The sequence below is a fragment of the Protopterus annectens genome, chromosome 11.part0 (assembly GCF_019279795.1).
Source record: "Protopterus annectens isolate FY-2018-M chromosome 11.part0, PAN1.0, whole genome shotgun sequence".
In the NCBI taxonomy this organism is placed as follows: Eukaryota; Metazoa; Chordata; order Ceratodontiformes; family Protopteridae; genus Protopterus; species Protopterus annectens.
The window spans coordinates 1212151059-1212167537 of NC_056745.1; the positions used below are offsets into that span (position 1 = coordinate 1212151059).

Consider the following 16479-nt stretch of genomic DNA (forward strand, 5'->3'; position numbering starts at 1 on the left):
AAATGCAGTGTAATAGACTTTTTATGAGTCGAGTGAGGCCTTTTCCTTCGATAAGCAATTAAAGTCGCATGTATGGGTCTAATTTATTAGTGCCGGTATGGATTGAATGGTTATTGTAGACACAGAGCACAGTCCATAGATGGCAGTGATGATAATAAGCAAAGTGACTTATCACAGACCATTTGGTACTGTGATAGAGCATATGTAGTCTCAGCACCTCCTGTTTTTTTTTTATGAAATGATATATTGCCTTATTTCATTACTGTAAGCTGCGTTTTTTCTTTTTCTTGTTCTGCCTTTTTTATTTTTATTTTCATCACAGTTTGTGTGACCTTTACACAGTAAAGAAAGCATTCAGTGGTATCTCAAGCATGACATTTCTTCAAAACAAAAAAAAAACAAATTAAGTGAATTAAATGTTTATTGACTATTATACTGTCTACACACAACATAGTCACTTACTGTATGCAAACAGATTTCCTTCCCATGTGAAACATTAACCAGTGTCTGCAGTGTTTGTTACTGTTTATTTCTTGCCTGGCAGTCTTGCATAGCTGTTCTCAGATAATTTTTTTCTGCTTTTACAAATTAGTATATCTGAGCCTCAATGTGCAAGGTTGGCTTTGTTTCAGAATGTACACAATGTCCAAAGGAGCACAAAAGCACTGGCCTATGCTAGTATGTGAGAGTTTAATCTACAAGGTTAATGCTTTTGTTAAATCAATGTAAAGGAAGTTCATTGATAAAGAAAAACAAGCAGGGACCAAACCATGTACAATTTATTAAACACAAAAAGTAAAAAAACAAAGCTTTTGAGTATAAATAACACTTTCTCAATGCTAAAATAATGTCAGTGCTATTAACATTCAGTTTATATATAAAAGCCAACATTTCCATTAAATCACATGGTCTAAAAAACAATTAACTCAATTAACTCATTATTGCCCGGTAACCCTAATTCATAAAAATTCCTTTATACATTTTAAAATTTTAAAACATGTTTAATACTGGTCTTCATATTAAGTTCAGGTGATTTATCTGTTCTAAAAAACTCTATCCATCTGTATTTTCTCAGTTCAGTCTTTGTAATCAAATTACCCCTTCTTGTGGTACATCTTCAAATGTTGACACCATCCAGACTGCTTTAACAAATTGGCCATTTACTGCGGCCCATTTTTGATTATATGCGTGACAACTGTTATAGTGAAGGTATGTATTTGAGAAGTTGGGTTTCCAGTGAATTTTAGCCAAAAAATGTTTTGTTAAACTATCTTTTTCAAGTTTTATGTCAAGCCATACTATATGACTCATATTTACCTGCTGGGTAAAACTGAGTTGTATGATTAATTTAGCTTAAAAACTCATTTAATAACTCCAAACTACCCTCCCAGGCCATAAATATGTCACCAAGGACATGGTGAACCCATAGCTACCACTGTCTTTTGTAATAAAAAAAAATCTTATGCTCAAACATTAAAAAGTTGTTTTTTAGTATTATTTCTAACAATGCTTAGTAAGTGTTTATCTTGTAGTGAGGTAATCCTTTCTCATACAGGTACTCACTAAACACAAGACCCCTGCACTGTGTGGAATCACACTATAAAGCTCTTTTACATCCATTGTAACAAAATAATATTATCATTATAAACAAGATCATCTAATTTACTTAAAAAATCCCAGGAGTCTTTGCATATCTGATTTTCTCCCATGTTAGTGTTTTCAGCTTCTCATCCAAAAAAAATAGCCACAGGGTGAGTAATAGAACCTCTAGTGTCTACATTTGATCTCAAAGGGGGGTTTATTCACATTTTTATGGATTTTTGGAATTCCAAAAATCGTTGTTACAAAGGGTTACTGTGAAGACTGGTAGAAGAAGGGGTGAAGGCTGCCAGCCTAGTCAACTAGAATTTGATATATAATTCTGGTAATTGTAAATATAAATATAAAATACAGGCTTGTTTCTTAAATGAAAGAAAACACTGTAAAATGTGAACTTCAAGATTGTAGCAACATTGCCATATGCTGTAAAGAAAACTAAACCAAGCATTTCAAATGTTTTTTTGAAATTAAAATTATGTTTTGTATTTCCTTTGAAGTTAGAATTTGGAGTCGATGAGTCTGGAGTAAGCATCCTGCCTATTGTTTTAAGGCTAAAGTTAATGATCAGAATTTACATGTGGAATGTCCTTTATTGCTTTAAGTGTAAAAGAATGTAAATGCAGTTAATGTGTAGCCTGGGAACTCCAGGAAGGGTGAAAAAGATGATGTAATATGTATACTGGGAAAACCTAAGTGTCAAAATCATGTAATCTGGGAGGGCCCAGCAGAAATGGGTTCGTGATTTTAAAAACTATTGCACAGAGAGAGACTTAAAGCATTTTTGTCTTGATATCCAACCTCAGCACTGCCTGTGGTCTTAAGTAAGTTATTTTAGAAGTATGTTTTCTTGTGGAAATAGCTAGGACTGTAAAGTTTAGCCTGTGTTTTTCTGTTATATCAGAACTTTCTTACTGTATTGTTTTATGTTTCTGTGTGATCACTAAACTTTTGAGTAGCATTGTATTGTAGTACTATTATCTTGTGTTTTAATTATTTATTATTCAATATTTTAAAAACCTTTTACCTGTGGTTGGTTTGTATAGAGATACGTTAGCTCTAGAGTACATTGCATATTTATAGAGTTTACTGTCTAAGCCTCTCCTATAGCTTTAGTCCTGGGTTACACTACCAGTTGGATAATAATATTGCACAGTAATAATTGGGCACCCTTTTAAGGACCTTTGGGTAAGCTGATCATTATTAGCTGGTGGTGGCAGTGATTACTACCGTATAGTCTGGATAAAGGGACACAGCTGGAGAATTATCAGCCTGTCCCAGGCGTGTCTGTGAAGTTGTATAAATGCTTATCTTAAAGTATGTGGATGTGTGCCAGCTACTTGGGCAGGGGCACGAAGCACTGGTTGGACAGAGAGGGTACTGGAGGTTAGCTTGCCAGCTAGGCTGAGATCTGGACCCTATAGCTGTGCCAGTGGGGAGTCTTATTAGGGACCTGGAGAGCAAGGGAGCAACCAGACCCAGACTGACTGTGATCTTTCTGTGCACTTAAGGGAAATTGTACTTTACTGTGTGTATTTGTTATCCTTTCCTCTCATATGAGACGCCCACTCTGGTGTTAGTGGTGAGGATTGAGGCTCCTTGATTGCTGGGCCAGGGCATGGGCATCACAGTTACAATGCCTGAAAAAAGTTTAATTCCTCTAGGTCAATTTGACCCTTAATAAACATGTCATTCAATGTATTTCTTATCTTTGTATGTGCTATATTTAATTTTTTTAATGGTGAGGTTTCATATGTTCTCTCAGTTAACAATTGGGTCATAAGATTATGCTTACCTAAATCGGCTAACAGTTGTTTTTCATCAGGAAAGGTTACTAATTGTGTCCAATCTTTTTCTTTCTAAATTACGGATATCAATCTCACACATTTTTTCATAAACTAAAATAGGGTGGGTGGGTGTATTAAAAGTACTAGAAACTGTTATAGTATGTAGTGCACCAATATCTTTGTCATTACCCATCAAAACATAAAGTTCAACTCTCTAGTATATAACTTTAAATCCATAGTGGTATATGCAATTTTAGCTTGTTTATTTGGAACAAATGTAAGTACGCGAGCACCGAGATCATCAAAAAGCAAATTAATGGGATATAAAGAATAGTAATAAACATTAAAGTTACCTTTCAAATTTTTAACCAGGGTAAAGGTAGTGCTTCCAAACTGTTATTGTTGAAGTGATAAGTTATTTTCTATAATTTCCACGTGTGATGTCTGTGTCCCTTGTTTTGCCAGTTCGATTGGCCAGCTTGATGAGTCTTGGGCATTTGATCTTCAATTCCATTGATTGGAAAGCACTTTAGTAGTTGTTGGATCTCTGTTTTATCCTCTCTGAATGCTAAGGGAGTTGCTGCTGTGAATGTTGTTGTTGGGCTTATAAAAGTGCCACCGAATTAGCTAAATTTATATCGGTATAATTTGTCTCAGTAACAGTTACTACACTACTATGCTCAGCACTCCCCGTATTGAATCTATTGCCCCAAACTTGGGATGGTGGTGGTATGGAGTATGTAGTTTGACTGGCGTATTCACTCCTATCTCTCTCCAGTTTCTTTATTTTCTTGTTTTTTATGCTCATAATTTGCTTGTCAGCACTTCTAAATATATGAGCATAATCATATTTTACTTGTTGAAATGATAAGCCATGTGTTATTGCATTATCCAAGTCATTTAATTCAGTAGTGAGGTGGATACCCCATCCCCCCACTATCCAAAGTTTGGGGCAATAAATTCAATAGAGGAGCGCTGAGCACAGTAATGTAGTAACTGCTACTGAGACAAATGATACCAATTAAATTTAGCTAATTTGGTGGCCCCTTTAGAAGCCCAACAACAACAACTGATGGGTCTCAGATCTGATATCTGATCTAACTCAGCTGCTTTTACCAGACACACGGATCCATCTCTCAAGCTCCTCCCTTTACCTATAATGCCCCACTCTTCTGGTTTACCTCAGATCTCATTTGTCACCACATTGTTCAGACGTGGATTTCTGCTCTCGAGCAGTTGGATAATTGCCTTAAATCCCTTTTGGTGAAAACGTACTATACTTAGTTGATTCCTTCCCCTCCTTTTACTCCATCTTTGTATTTACCTGTATTCTCTATCTGTTCTCTTTTTATATTTTGTCCCCTTTCCTTCCCATCCTAAGCTTTTATTCTTTTGTACCATCGCACTGTCTGGCACTGTAACTACCAAAAAAGTATGTATCATTATTAGACGTTTTCTGTTCTTTATTAGAAGTAGTTAGATTCTTCTATGGCCGACAAACTTACAGGTTTAAAAAGTGCACCTCCTCTGAGTATAAACTCCCTAATTTGGATGCCCACAAGGAATGTGTCTATTGTCTGGGAGCTGCTTGTTTGGCCATGGATTGCTTTGTTTGGGGTTCAATTCCTGAGCCTTTAATGACAGAAATAAACTTATTTTAAAAAATTTGCTCCTTTCTTTTGCTATATTTGTTTCAGCTGGGTCTGAAGCCTCCTCTGGTAAAAAAGAAAAAGGAAAGCCTGATTTGGCTCCTGAAGAAAAGGAGTCCAGGAATTGGACCCCCTGATCGTTATCCACATTCAGGTCCAACTTTGAAGCCCCCAGCTAAAATGTCAAAAACTTCAGATCTGACTACATCTGAACCAAGATTTCCTCCTATCCTAACCCCTTTTCAAACCATATCTGATTTCTCCTCTGCTCCATTTGCCCTTCTACAGGAGACTCCTCTAAAATATCTTCCAGGCCACTATCTACTACATCATCCCTTAAGTCTTCCAGTAGTTTATCGGAAGCAGAAGTGACTAGGATGATGAGGAAGTTTCTCAGGGCTCGGATTCAGATGGGGTTATTCTGGCTCTGTCTTGCATTAGATATGTGGGCTTGCCTTCATCCCAACATCCCATTGTTTCTCTTTCTCCTATCTGACCAGTGACTTCGGAGTCCTTGGATCAGGGATCTTCCAAGATGTCCACAATGGATCCGAAAAATGCTCATTCTTTGAGTCTAACAGTTCCCCCTAAGTCATCCGGCTCTGATTGTTTCGGAGCAGGACTCTTGGAGCCAGAGTAGTGGTGCTGGCTCTGTGAAGTTGAGAGTGACTATGAGGTTGTCGGAGCCATTCTTGTCTGTCAAGGGTATGGAGTTGGATAACTCCACTGTGACTCTCTCCTTGAGGCTGGAGTCCACGGGGTTACAACAGTTGGCACTGGGGGCCACGGCTCCCATGCTATTGGCTGCTGTTTCTCCTGGACTGTCTGCCTTTGAGGGTGTAGAGAGAGCCTTATAATTATGCTAAGATAAGATATCCTTGCCTCCTTTGGATCCTAGCCTCCCTCCACTGACTCTGAGTACTGATCCTGTTATGCCTACTCCACCAAGACAGCCTCCCTGTTCCAGTCTTCAGCCAGTCCTTGTACAGAACTTCCAACCCTCTTCTTATACCCTACCAGATCATCCCACTGATGAGGTCCCTAAGAAAAGCATGTACAAAAGGATGCATCTAGATTTTCCATAGGAGTCCATCAAAGTCAGGATCTTCTGTGACTGTTAATGGAAGGATCCCCCAGATCGCCACCTGATGATGTCTTCATTTTAGAGATCCTGGAACTCCTTAAACATAGAGGTAGATCATCTTCTGATAGATGCCCCTTCCCAGGAGAAGTCATTTTGTCTGGAGGCTTTCGGCGCAGGCCTGTCTACGTCTTGGGTGGTTCCTCAAGCTGATGAGTTAATTGACCTTATCTCACACGGTGCATGGAAGGAACCCAATAGAACAGATCCTATCCCTAAGACACCTGACAGGTTTCTAGCCCCCCCCCCTTAAAGATAGGGCCCACTGGAGCAAGGGTGTCCGTATTGATGCCATGATGGTGGCAGCAGCCATCAAGAGAGAGCTTGCAGAACCGAGCTTGTCTGTACACTCTCCTAATAGAGAGTTGAGAGCATTGGAAAGGTTTGGCAGGTGTCTTTATGCCTCAGAAGATATTCGCCCTTTGGTTGCTAAATTATTTGACTCATTTCATTAGGCTACAAAGGGATTTATTCAAGGAGCTTTCCAAATGTCTTTGGGGTCCATGTCTGTGGGGGGACCAAAAGAAAGCTTTACAATTGGCCACCCTACAAGGCCATCTTTAATGAATCCATGAGGTTACTCTCAAGCAGCTTGAGGATACCTTTAGGGCTGCAGTTTCAGGCATAACTGTCAGGAGGCATGCCTGGATGCACTTTTTGCGGAGCCCTTCAAGTCTTTATTCATCACTGCTCCGTTTGATGGATTGTCTTTGTTCAGCCCCACAGTTAAAGAAACTCTCTGCAGAAGTGACCAAGATGAAAAGACTCTATCTGCCATTAGGATTCATTTCTCTACTCCTTAGAGACCTTTCATCAGGTATCAACGAGGTAGTAGCAAGATGTGGTTTTGTAAGTCCCAAAGGCCTTTCCAGGAGTCACGAGGAGATAGTTCCTATCAGGGCAGAGGGGGGAACTCTAACGGGAGATATCGTCCTTTTGTCAGAGGTGTCCCACAAAACCTGGGCTGTAGAGATACCTTCTCTGACAGGCCCTATGAGCACACCTGAAGGATTGGATTACCCGATAACAGCAATCTAGAGGCAGTCAGGGGCGCTTACCTCTGTACCCAGAAACCATGGCCATCCATCACAAAGACACAGGTGCAGAAAATCATATCCAGAGGTTATTTCATACCTTTTTCTCAAATTCCTTCAACAAAAGTGAAGAATATTCCCAATGTTACACCCAATCAGAAGGTGGCAGCAGCATTCAAAATCGAAAAGCTGCTAGAAAAAATCATCCAAAAAGAACTCCCAGGTCTGGTTTCTCTTCCTCTGGCCTCTTCTTGTCATCCATAGATACTGGATCCACCCAGATCTTCTATCTCACCTGACAGAGATATGACGTCAGCAGTCTGAAGTTAACCACATGGTTTCAACAGTTCCAGTGATGGCTAGACAGTCCAGGCTTTCTATCCCAGTTTGTCAGATTTTTATCCTCTCAGAAGTTTTAAATTAGAAAAATGTACAAGAGTAAATAGAAAACTTTTCAATCTGATCCCTTCAGATTTGTATCCTTATTGTATCCTTTTCCACCCCATTCTCTTCAGTTCTTGATTTTTTGGCTTCTATTTTTAAGTCGGGTTAGTCACTCTATTGTCAAAGTTCAACTAGCAGCCATTTCAAATTTTAATTCAGGAGAGAATCACTCTTCCCTGGCTTCCTCGAGATTATGCGAGGTCTTTCTCAAAGGTACTTTTATGTTCAGACCCCCCCCCCCCCCAGTTAGAGATTCTACCCCACCTTGGAAGCTGACTGTTGTCTTACAGGCTGTTACCTAACCTCCCTTTGAACCTTTTTGCTTTGATTGAGCTCAACTTTCTATTCTGGAAAACAATTTTTCTGGTTGCTATTACCACTGCTAGATGAGTATCTGAACTCCAAGCCCTTTCTGCAAGGCCTCCATACTTGGTCTTTCATAAAGATAGACTCTCTTTACATACAAAACCCTTCCTTTTTAACTAAGGTAGCTTCAGAATCCAATTTGAATCAGGTCATCAGTTTACTTGTGTTCTTCCCTAAATTCTCAAACAAAGATGAATATATGTTGCATCTTCTGGACGTACATAGGCAGCTGATTTTTACATATAACACAGAGTCTCAGAAAATCTGATAAATTGATTATCTTTTTTTTCAAGAACAAATTGGGTAAAGCAGTTTCTAAAATGACTGTAGGTAAGTGGTTAACTTTCTATATTCTTCGTCTGTAAAGAAAGAGGTTTAACTTTACCAAAGACTCCCAAAGCATATTCCACAAGGTCAGTAGCCACCTCATTGGCCTTCTAGTCAAGAGTGTCCATAGATAATATTTGTACAGCTTCCACTTGGTTTAGTGTTCATAACTTTATTACTCATTGCAAATTAGACCTACTGTCTGGAAGTAGGTCAGCATTTGGTTCTGATGTACTCTGAAATATCCTTCCATGAGGACCACCCAGGGTTCCACTTGCAGGGGACTCTGTCCCATCAGTTGAGGAATGAATGAAAATGACAACCTGTGATGTATCATTATGGTGAGTACATAACTTTTATATTTGTGTTGTCCATTTTCATTCTTCCTCAACTCCCCACCCTCCCACCTTCCCTCTATCCTAGAGGGCATAATGGATGTCTTTTGGGGTAACTCATCTGTTCCCTGCTTTGAGATCCAGCCTCTTTGTATGTCTTTATCTTGTTTCCCTTTGTACTGCAATGTCAGATGTATATTACCGTGGGGCAGCAAATTCGATCCGAGGTAGACCAGGAAAGTAGGGCATTATGGGTAAAGAGAGGAGCTTGAGAGGTGGATCTGTGAGTCTGGCAAAAGTGGCTAAGTCAGATTTGATGTTGGATCAGAGACCCATTGGTTGAAGAAGAATGAAAAGGGACAGCACAGATGCATTGTTATGGTGAGTGCATAACTTTTGTTTAGTGCTGTATAAAGCCGATGGATGCTGGATCATATATTAATTGTCCAATGTCCTATAGAAATTGAGGGAACCATTCCCAAGACAATGGTCTGAACCTTAATAGAAGCTCATAGTCTTAACTCTCTGTATTAAATTGCTAACTATATTTTATGTATTCATTCATTCATTCATTCATTCATTCATCCATTTATTTATTTTCACTTTGTCAAGGTTACTCCCACTAGGCTATTTCTTTTTCAGAGGAGACCAGAGAGTGCTTATATTTTGATTTCATAAGAGAGTTGTAGAAAAAAATACAGGTGATTTAAAGACAAAAGTTTAGTGTTTTGAGTGACATTTTGATATATTAAACCTTCTTTTTTTTAAATCTCTTGCAGGTATCCTTTCTTACTTGGCAGACCGACCACCTCCACAGTATATTCATCCTAGCTCTATTAATATTGATAGCAGTGTGCCTCCCTTGGACCCTTATCAGCCTGCTGGAACAATTGGACTAGAACCTGGAGTTTTACCAATGGATGTACGGCAGGTAGGCCCACACAGTGGGCAAAGTCTTCACCACAGTGACAGTCATGATGTCCCCCTGGATACTGGAATCGCAATGGATGCTGTCCCTAGGGTAGCAAGTCCAGTTACCACGATTTCCACAGACAGAGTAACAGAAGAACTGACAATGGATGGTGTTGCGATGGATGGTGTTGCAGGAGAGAATCCTCGGTTGTCCGATAGTTCTAGGACTCATGAAGTATTAACAGTAGACTCCGTTGGGAACAGCTTGTCTGCAGACTCTACAGATCATGGTGAAGTAATCCCAGTTCAAGTAAGCACTTTGGAATTACCAGTTGTAATGGAATCTGAACATGTAGGTGGACGGGCAAACAATGTTTCTGAAAATGCCTTAAGTGACTTTATTCATGGTGTGGCAATGAGTATGAATTCTGTCAGCCTCTCACTGTCTACCTCTCATCCTCTTTCTCCCTTAGAGCCAATAGCTCTGTACAGTGCAGCCATATGCCTTGAGCCTGTCACAGTTTCTTCTGTACTGCCAGAAGGTGCTATGGCACCTATTCGGTCAGATATGGCATCTCAGAATCTTGGGTTTGCAGCATCTTCACTTCAGATGGAAGATTCTACTTCAAACAAAGAAAATGTACCTGCATCGTTCACAATATGTAAGTGTATTTATTTAAATTTCTTAGTGCCAGTATAGAAGGGGTTCTTGTCAGTGTAAATGTCTTTCAGGAGGTGTATAATGCTGCAACAAAATGAATTCAGTTATCTAAGCATTTGTGTCTTTATAAATTGGCAGTGGCATGTTTGATTTTACAAGTTTTATGTTATGTTATAGTATATTTCTTCCATAATCAGGCCACTAAAACTGGATATTTGTGGCAGTTTTAATTAATTCTGTCACAATGCCCTGTTGAGAGTAGTAACAGTTTTTATGTCAGCTGCAATCTGAATTGGAGAATAAGTTCAGGGGATGAGTCATACTCCTGGGTGCAGTGTGACTGAGTGAGTGGTCCTTCATTATGGTCGATTTTTCTTCCCTGAATTGATTTTTTTTTCTTTCTTTCTTTCCGTCTGTCATTATCAATCATAACCCCCCTCTACTCCATTGCTCATGCAACTTGGTTGCTGCACACTGCATTACCCCATGGGTTGGCCACTTCATAGCTGTATGACACTTAGTGGTTCCTCTAGGCAGCAGGTGTTGGGTTGAGAGTTGATCAGTGAAAGCTTAATCATCCTGGTACACCCAGAGGTGGATGCTTTTCCCCTGACCTTTTCAAACCCCCACAGCAGACTGATATGCTATTTGTTTTCATCCAACAGATGTTTTTAACAGCCTAACATGCTACAATCCAACAGTGCTGTTTCTATTATTTATACATATGACCATGCAGAAGTTGGTGAGAAGCTATTGAAAATGTTTGCCATGGTATAAATGCACATCTTGGCCCATACTGTTATATGCCATTTTACTTTTCTTCTGGGTATCAGCTGTGAAGTCAAGTTAACCTCCCTCTACTCAGGATTGGTGAGTTGTATTGATTACTGACCCTCCCACTCTTCACCTGGTTCTTCTGATACTCTGAGTGCTAACTGACTTCAGATCATCTAGATTGCAGTCAAGGTTTTAGCCCCCATCACTTTGGGTGTTTATTAGCCACCCAGTAACTCCATACACCCTGGTCTATGTTATTGCATTATTTAGAGGCCTTTGTGGTCTTTTAAGAGAATGATCTAAATCAGTCTACTTTAAAGTATTGATAAAACACTGCTTATTGTGCAGAGTGGGAATAAGATGCCCTATCAAGTAATGATACTTTTGGACATTTGGAAGAGTGGACCTAAACTGTTGGTTATATGCTAAGGGACAGACATACATGTAAAAAGAAATTCTGTATATTTTCTTGTCAAGGTAGATCTTGCCTTCTCAATTTGATTGAGTTCTTTGAAAATGTTACTGAGTCCATGGGGTGAAGTGCATGCAATTGTCACTGCCTACTTGGACCTTCCTAAGGCCTTAGACACTATCTCTAGTGCGTGGATTATTGACAGAATGTCTGAGTTCAACATTTACCCATTTATGGTTTACTGGATAAGTTAACTGGCTAACTGATAGAACCTATGCTGTTAAGGTTGAGAGTGTGCACTAAATGGAAAAGTGCCACCAGTGGTGTCCCACCAGTATCTGTTTTAGAGCCCTTTGTCTTTGGTATATATTTCAATGACACAAACTCTGATATTACTGCACTATAGTTAACCAAATTGGCTGATTATTCCATATTGAGGGAGGTTATCTGATCCTATTCTGAAACTTAAATTCTCCATCATGGGCTAGGCCAAATAAATGATTTGTAAATCAACAAAAGACATAAATTTGCCTTCCATGTACTCAATAAAAGATTAGGGGCTTTCATCCTTATAGGAATCTAAAAACATAGCATGTAAATCGCATTAAATATCAAAATGTGTAAATCAATGTTTGGTGTGTTAATCACAGACTTGCTCTCAATCTCATTAAATGAGCATAGTTTCATTTGGTAAATCTAGCAGCACTGCTGCTTGCCATATAGGCAGGACTCTACTTAAATATGACACAGTGGTTAGGGAATTGAGTAACTATGTTAATAAAAGTATCTGCTTTAAGCACCATGTGTCTGTGGTGGTTAGAAAATCCTTCTAGCTTGCACAATTTAGGGTATCTCCTCCATCCAGTTATACATTATTCCTTCCTTATTAGGCCCATCATGGAATATAATGTCCCCTTTGGCTTGCATCTCATTGAGCACCTAAACTAGAGACATCTGCATTGTGCTCAGCAAAATGATCTCATGTCTCAGTATCATTAACTGCTGAGATAAATTAAGATCCTTATTATCCCACTACACAATGTCTTTGAGACCCCTGAGAAGTGATCTCTGTCTTACCTTCCCTGCTGTGAATGACACAGGAGTCTCTGAACTCCTTTATCTAAACAACCATTTGTAAAGCAAACACCTACTCTAGAGATCTAAACCTGTACTACCAGATCAACAACACCAGATGGCATAGGGAACATAATCCAGCATGTTTTCCCATTTTTGAAATAGGTTCCCCTTGTGTATCGAGCAGAGTACTTCCTTAACATCAGTTAAAACCAGTCTGGATGACTGGATGGATGATTGCCAGTTTCATCTGGGGAGTTTGGGGAAAATCTACTTGACACAAATCGTTGCTGGTATCTCACCAGTATTTGTGATGTTGCTGTGCTTCGCAATGCTATTAGCCTTTTACCTTGAACCTATGCACCCACTTACTGCTCAATCATCAAAAGTTCATAGGGTGACCAAAAACTAATAAAGCTTTAACAGACTGGATATATAGTCCTTACTGTGTTCTGTTTTAAGTAACATGTATACATGTAGCAGGACTTCTGAGATATAACCTGTGCATTCTGTAAACGGGTCTCATCTCTCCTTAATTGCCCAGTGATGACCAGTTTTTGCAGGCTGACCTGAAATTAGCAAGACTGGCTTTTAGAGCTTGGACTTTTAGCCCTTAGCATGTCCCATTCTAAATATCATTTTCACAACAAACAGGAGCTGTCAGTTGTAACATGCACTCATTGTAACAGGAATTCTGTCTCTCTTCACCATTAAATGATCTTAAGCAAGTTAGAGGGTGACTTGAAACTAGTAAGGCTTTCAAAGTCTGGATGTATAGCTCTTATTTTTTCATTACATACATTATTTGCACAGCAAATGGAACTTTTGATTTATATTGTGCTTTATGCACACATTGTATTATAATCTCTTTATTGCCCAGTGATCAATAGTTCCGAGAGAGGGTAACCTGAAACTAGTAAGGCTTAGCCTTGATATACTGCCCTTATCTTCTTCTTGTCTAAGTAGTATCAGTACAGTGAATTTTTCTTCATGTGTTGTTCCCACAATTTCCATTTTTTCTATGTAATTTACTCCTAAGATCCCACTTCTTGTTGATTTATCTTTGTTGCAGTATAACTACTTCAAGTATAGTTGGTTTAGATTTTGAGTTCCACTTTCTAGTAACTGATTTTTTGGCAGCCAGCACAACCACTACGATTAAACTTAACAAGGTATTACTATCTCTAGGCAATTCAGATCCTTTATTCCAGTTCAAAAAATAATTTCCTTAGTTATGCTCATTTGCACACCCAGTATTCCTGACAGAATACTCTGTAGAGAATTTTCAGTTTGCCAGCTCATTGCACTCCAAGAACATATGCTTGCAGGTGCAACTTTCTTCCCCATTACACCTCCAGCATTTGCCATCTCTCTGAGGAAAAATCTGTGAGGTCTTCTTGGGGTAAAAAAGTATCTGTGCAAACACTTCCAGGCAAAAATCATAAACCTTCTAGATTTTGTTGCATGTTTGGGAGACATACATATGTCCTGGCATTGCTTCTTTATGAATTGCATATCTACTCTCTCTTCCTAATCTTTTCTGATGTATTCTGATTTGATTTCTATAGTTACTGGGCAATATTTCATATACCTTACTAATGATCCATTTTTAAGAGCAGCTTCTGTTCTAGATTCAGTTAAAAACTCAATCAGTGCAAGTCTTTCATTAAAGATACCCCTATCCCTTTCTCTTTGGCTTTGTTCTGATGCCAGTCCCTGATAGGGAAGACTGTCACTAGCCTACAGTCCAAATGTCTTCTTGGTCTTTCCATTCTATTACTTTTCCCTCTCTAATCATTTGTTCCCAGTACATTGGTTCCTTTGCCACTTTCCTCCAGTAAGTGCCAGCCCCCACTTGCCACCCCTAATTGCAGTCACCCTTATCGGCAGAATCTCTTTTCTCCATTTCCATGTTGGCTTAGTTCATCCATATGTGTGGTTGAAAGCACATAACCAAGTTTTGTATGCAATATTGGAATAAATTATGGCATTTTTTTTTAGAGCGGCTTCTGGTGGATCTGTATATATCAAAGTACTTGAACAGTTTTCAGCATTTCATTGTAGGTGCATGCTGGTTACTGGAGTTTAATCCATACTCCTAAATATTTAATTCTATCATATTCCTGTCAGTATTGGTATTTGCTGAACCAGTTCGTGTGTGGGTACTTGATTTATAGCTACAGACTTAATTTTATATACTGAAAACATATGAAAAATAAAACAAACTGTATCAAAATGTTCCACAACACCGAGATGTCCTTCTCTGGGTTCCATAGGTGCAGAATAATATCTGAGATTAAAGACGATTTTTCTTGAATTCCATACCAGTTATATCCTTGAATTTCTGTTTCCCTTATTTCCTTAGTTGGTGGATCTAAATATAACACAAGTAAGAAAGGAGAAAGAGGACACCCCTGCCTGCTTCCCCTGTTCAAACACAATTTATCAGAAAGTAACCCTCCCAGTTTGATTTTTTTAATCCAATCCCTCATATATCCTTTTAATTAACTTCTAATTATTGGATCAGGAAATGCAAATGTGTCCATTGCCTTACTGATAAAATCCCAGTTCACTCTGCCGAATGCTTTCTCTGCATCAAGACACACTGATAACAGCAGTGTTTTTGTACATTCTGCTTCCGTTTGGATCATTATTGTTCTATTAATGTTGTCAAAAATTTGCCTCCCCTCAAAACAATTGGTCCATATCTATCAATTTTGACCTCATTTGCCATTCTTTTAATCATTATAGATGATTAAAATTGAAATGGAACTATATGTAGCTGAATCTGATGGATCTTTACTGCCTTTAGGTATAAGTATTACGCCACCACAGGTTTTCTCCAGTATCTTCATGCCTTCCCTCCTTTTAAAATACTGCTAAACAAAACCTTCAGATATTTTATCACTTTCTTCCCTCCTAGCTTGCAAACCTCCACCAAAATACCATCTGTTCCTGGAGACAGTCTTGCAGAATGGTAGTACATCGCCATTTTTATTTCATTGCCTTCTATCCAACTGTTAATATTGTAAATGAGAAGAACAGTCTGATTAGGAATTGATACAATGACACCTCGGCTTGGACGGTGAAAATCGATTTAATGCCAAAAAGCAAACACAAATTAATCCACAAAAGACAGGTTAAGCGCTTTCATCTGACTAGCAGACTTCATCCGAACAAAGATAATTAATGCTAAGTTCTTTAAATACCAAAATTGGCGCCAAAACTGCATCACATAAAAAATATTTAAAGAAATATATGCATATATCAATTTCACTTTCACTTCCAAACTACAAATAAAAATGTAAACCTATAAATATCTATATATAAATAATTAAATATTTATTTTTATTTATTTTACATTTGTTGACCGGGCTAGTCTAGCTGGATACATATCCTTTTTCAGTAGAGGCCCGGGGAGAAAAGCTCCCAATCATAAGAACAGTTAGGCACTACAATTTGATAGAAATCTTACATTGTAAGGAATAACAAAACAGTAAAACAGACATTATATACATGCTTGTAGAGACAAAACATAGGTTGAAATAGGTCAGAAAACATAGGTAGATAAGGAGGAAGTAAATTGATTGTAAATAGTTTGAGAGAGAGAAGAGAGCAGGATGATGTTAAAGCTATGGGTATTAATCTGGGGTTGGACATGGGCATAACCAGTGGGACTTGAAATATTCTCTAAGATTGTTTTTGAATGGAGTGAGTGAGGTCATGAGTCTAAGGTTATTGGGAAGGGAATTCCATTGCTTTCCAATAGAGTTAGCATAAAGAGCATCGCCACCTATGTTGTTAGATTTGATGGTTAATACTTGAATACTATTTGATGACCGAAGGGAACTGAGGTTGGTGTATGGGGTCAGGATTTTGGACAGTGAGGGGGTTTTGGCAGGTTGATGAATTATTTTGAAGGCTTCCGTGAGTTGATTAAATTTAAGAAGATTGGGCAGTTCTA

General features: G+C 38.6%; 1 protein-coding gene across 4 annotated transcripts in view; it reads left to right on the forward strand.

The window, feature by feature from the left end:
* The window catches only part of PRDM4 (PR/SET domain 4), a 780070-nt gene that overhangs the window by 131652 nt on the left and 631939 nt on the right, over positions 1-16479 (forward strand). For all 4 annotated transcript variants that reach the window (XM_044088574.1, XM_044088573.1, XM_044088575.1 and 1 more), the window contains one exon: positions 9459-10253. In XM_044088574.1, coding sequence (XP_043944509.1) covers positions 9459-10253 — 795 coding nt within the window. The remainder of the gene's footprint in view (positions 1-9458; positions 10254-16479) is intronic.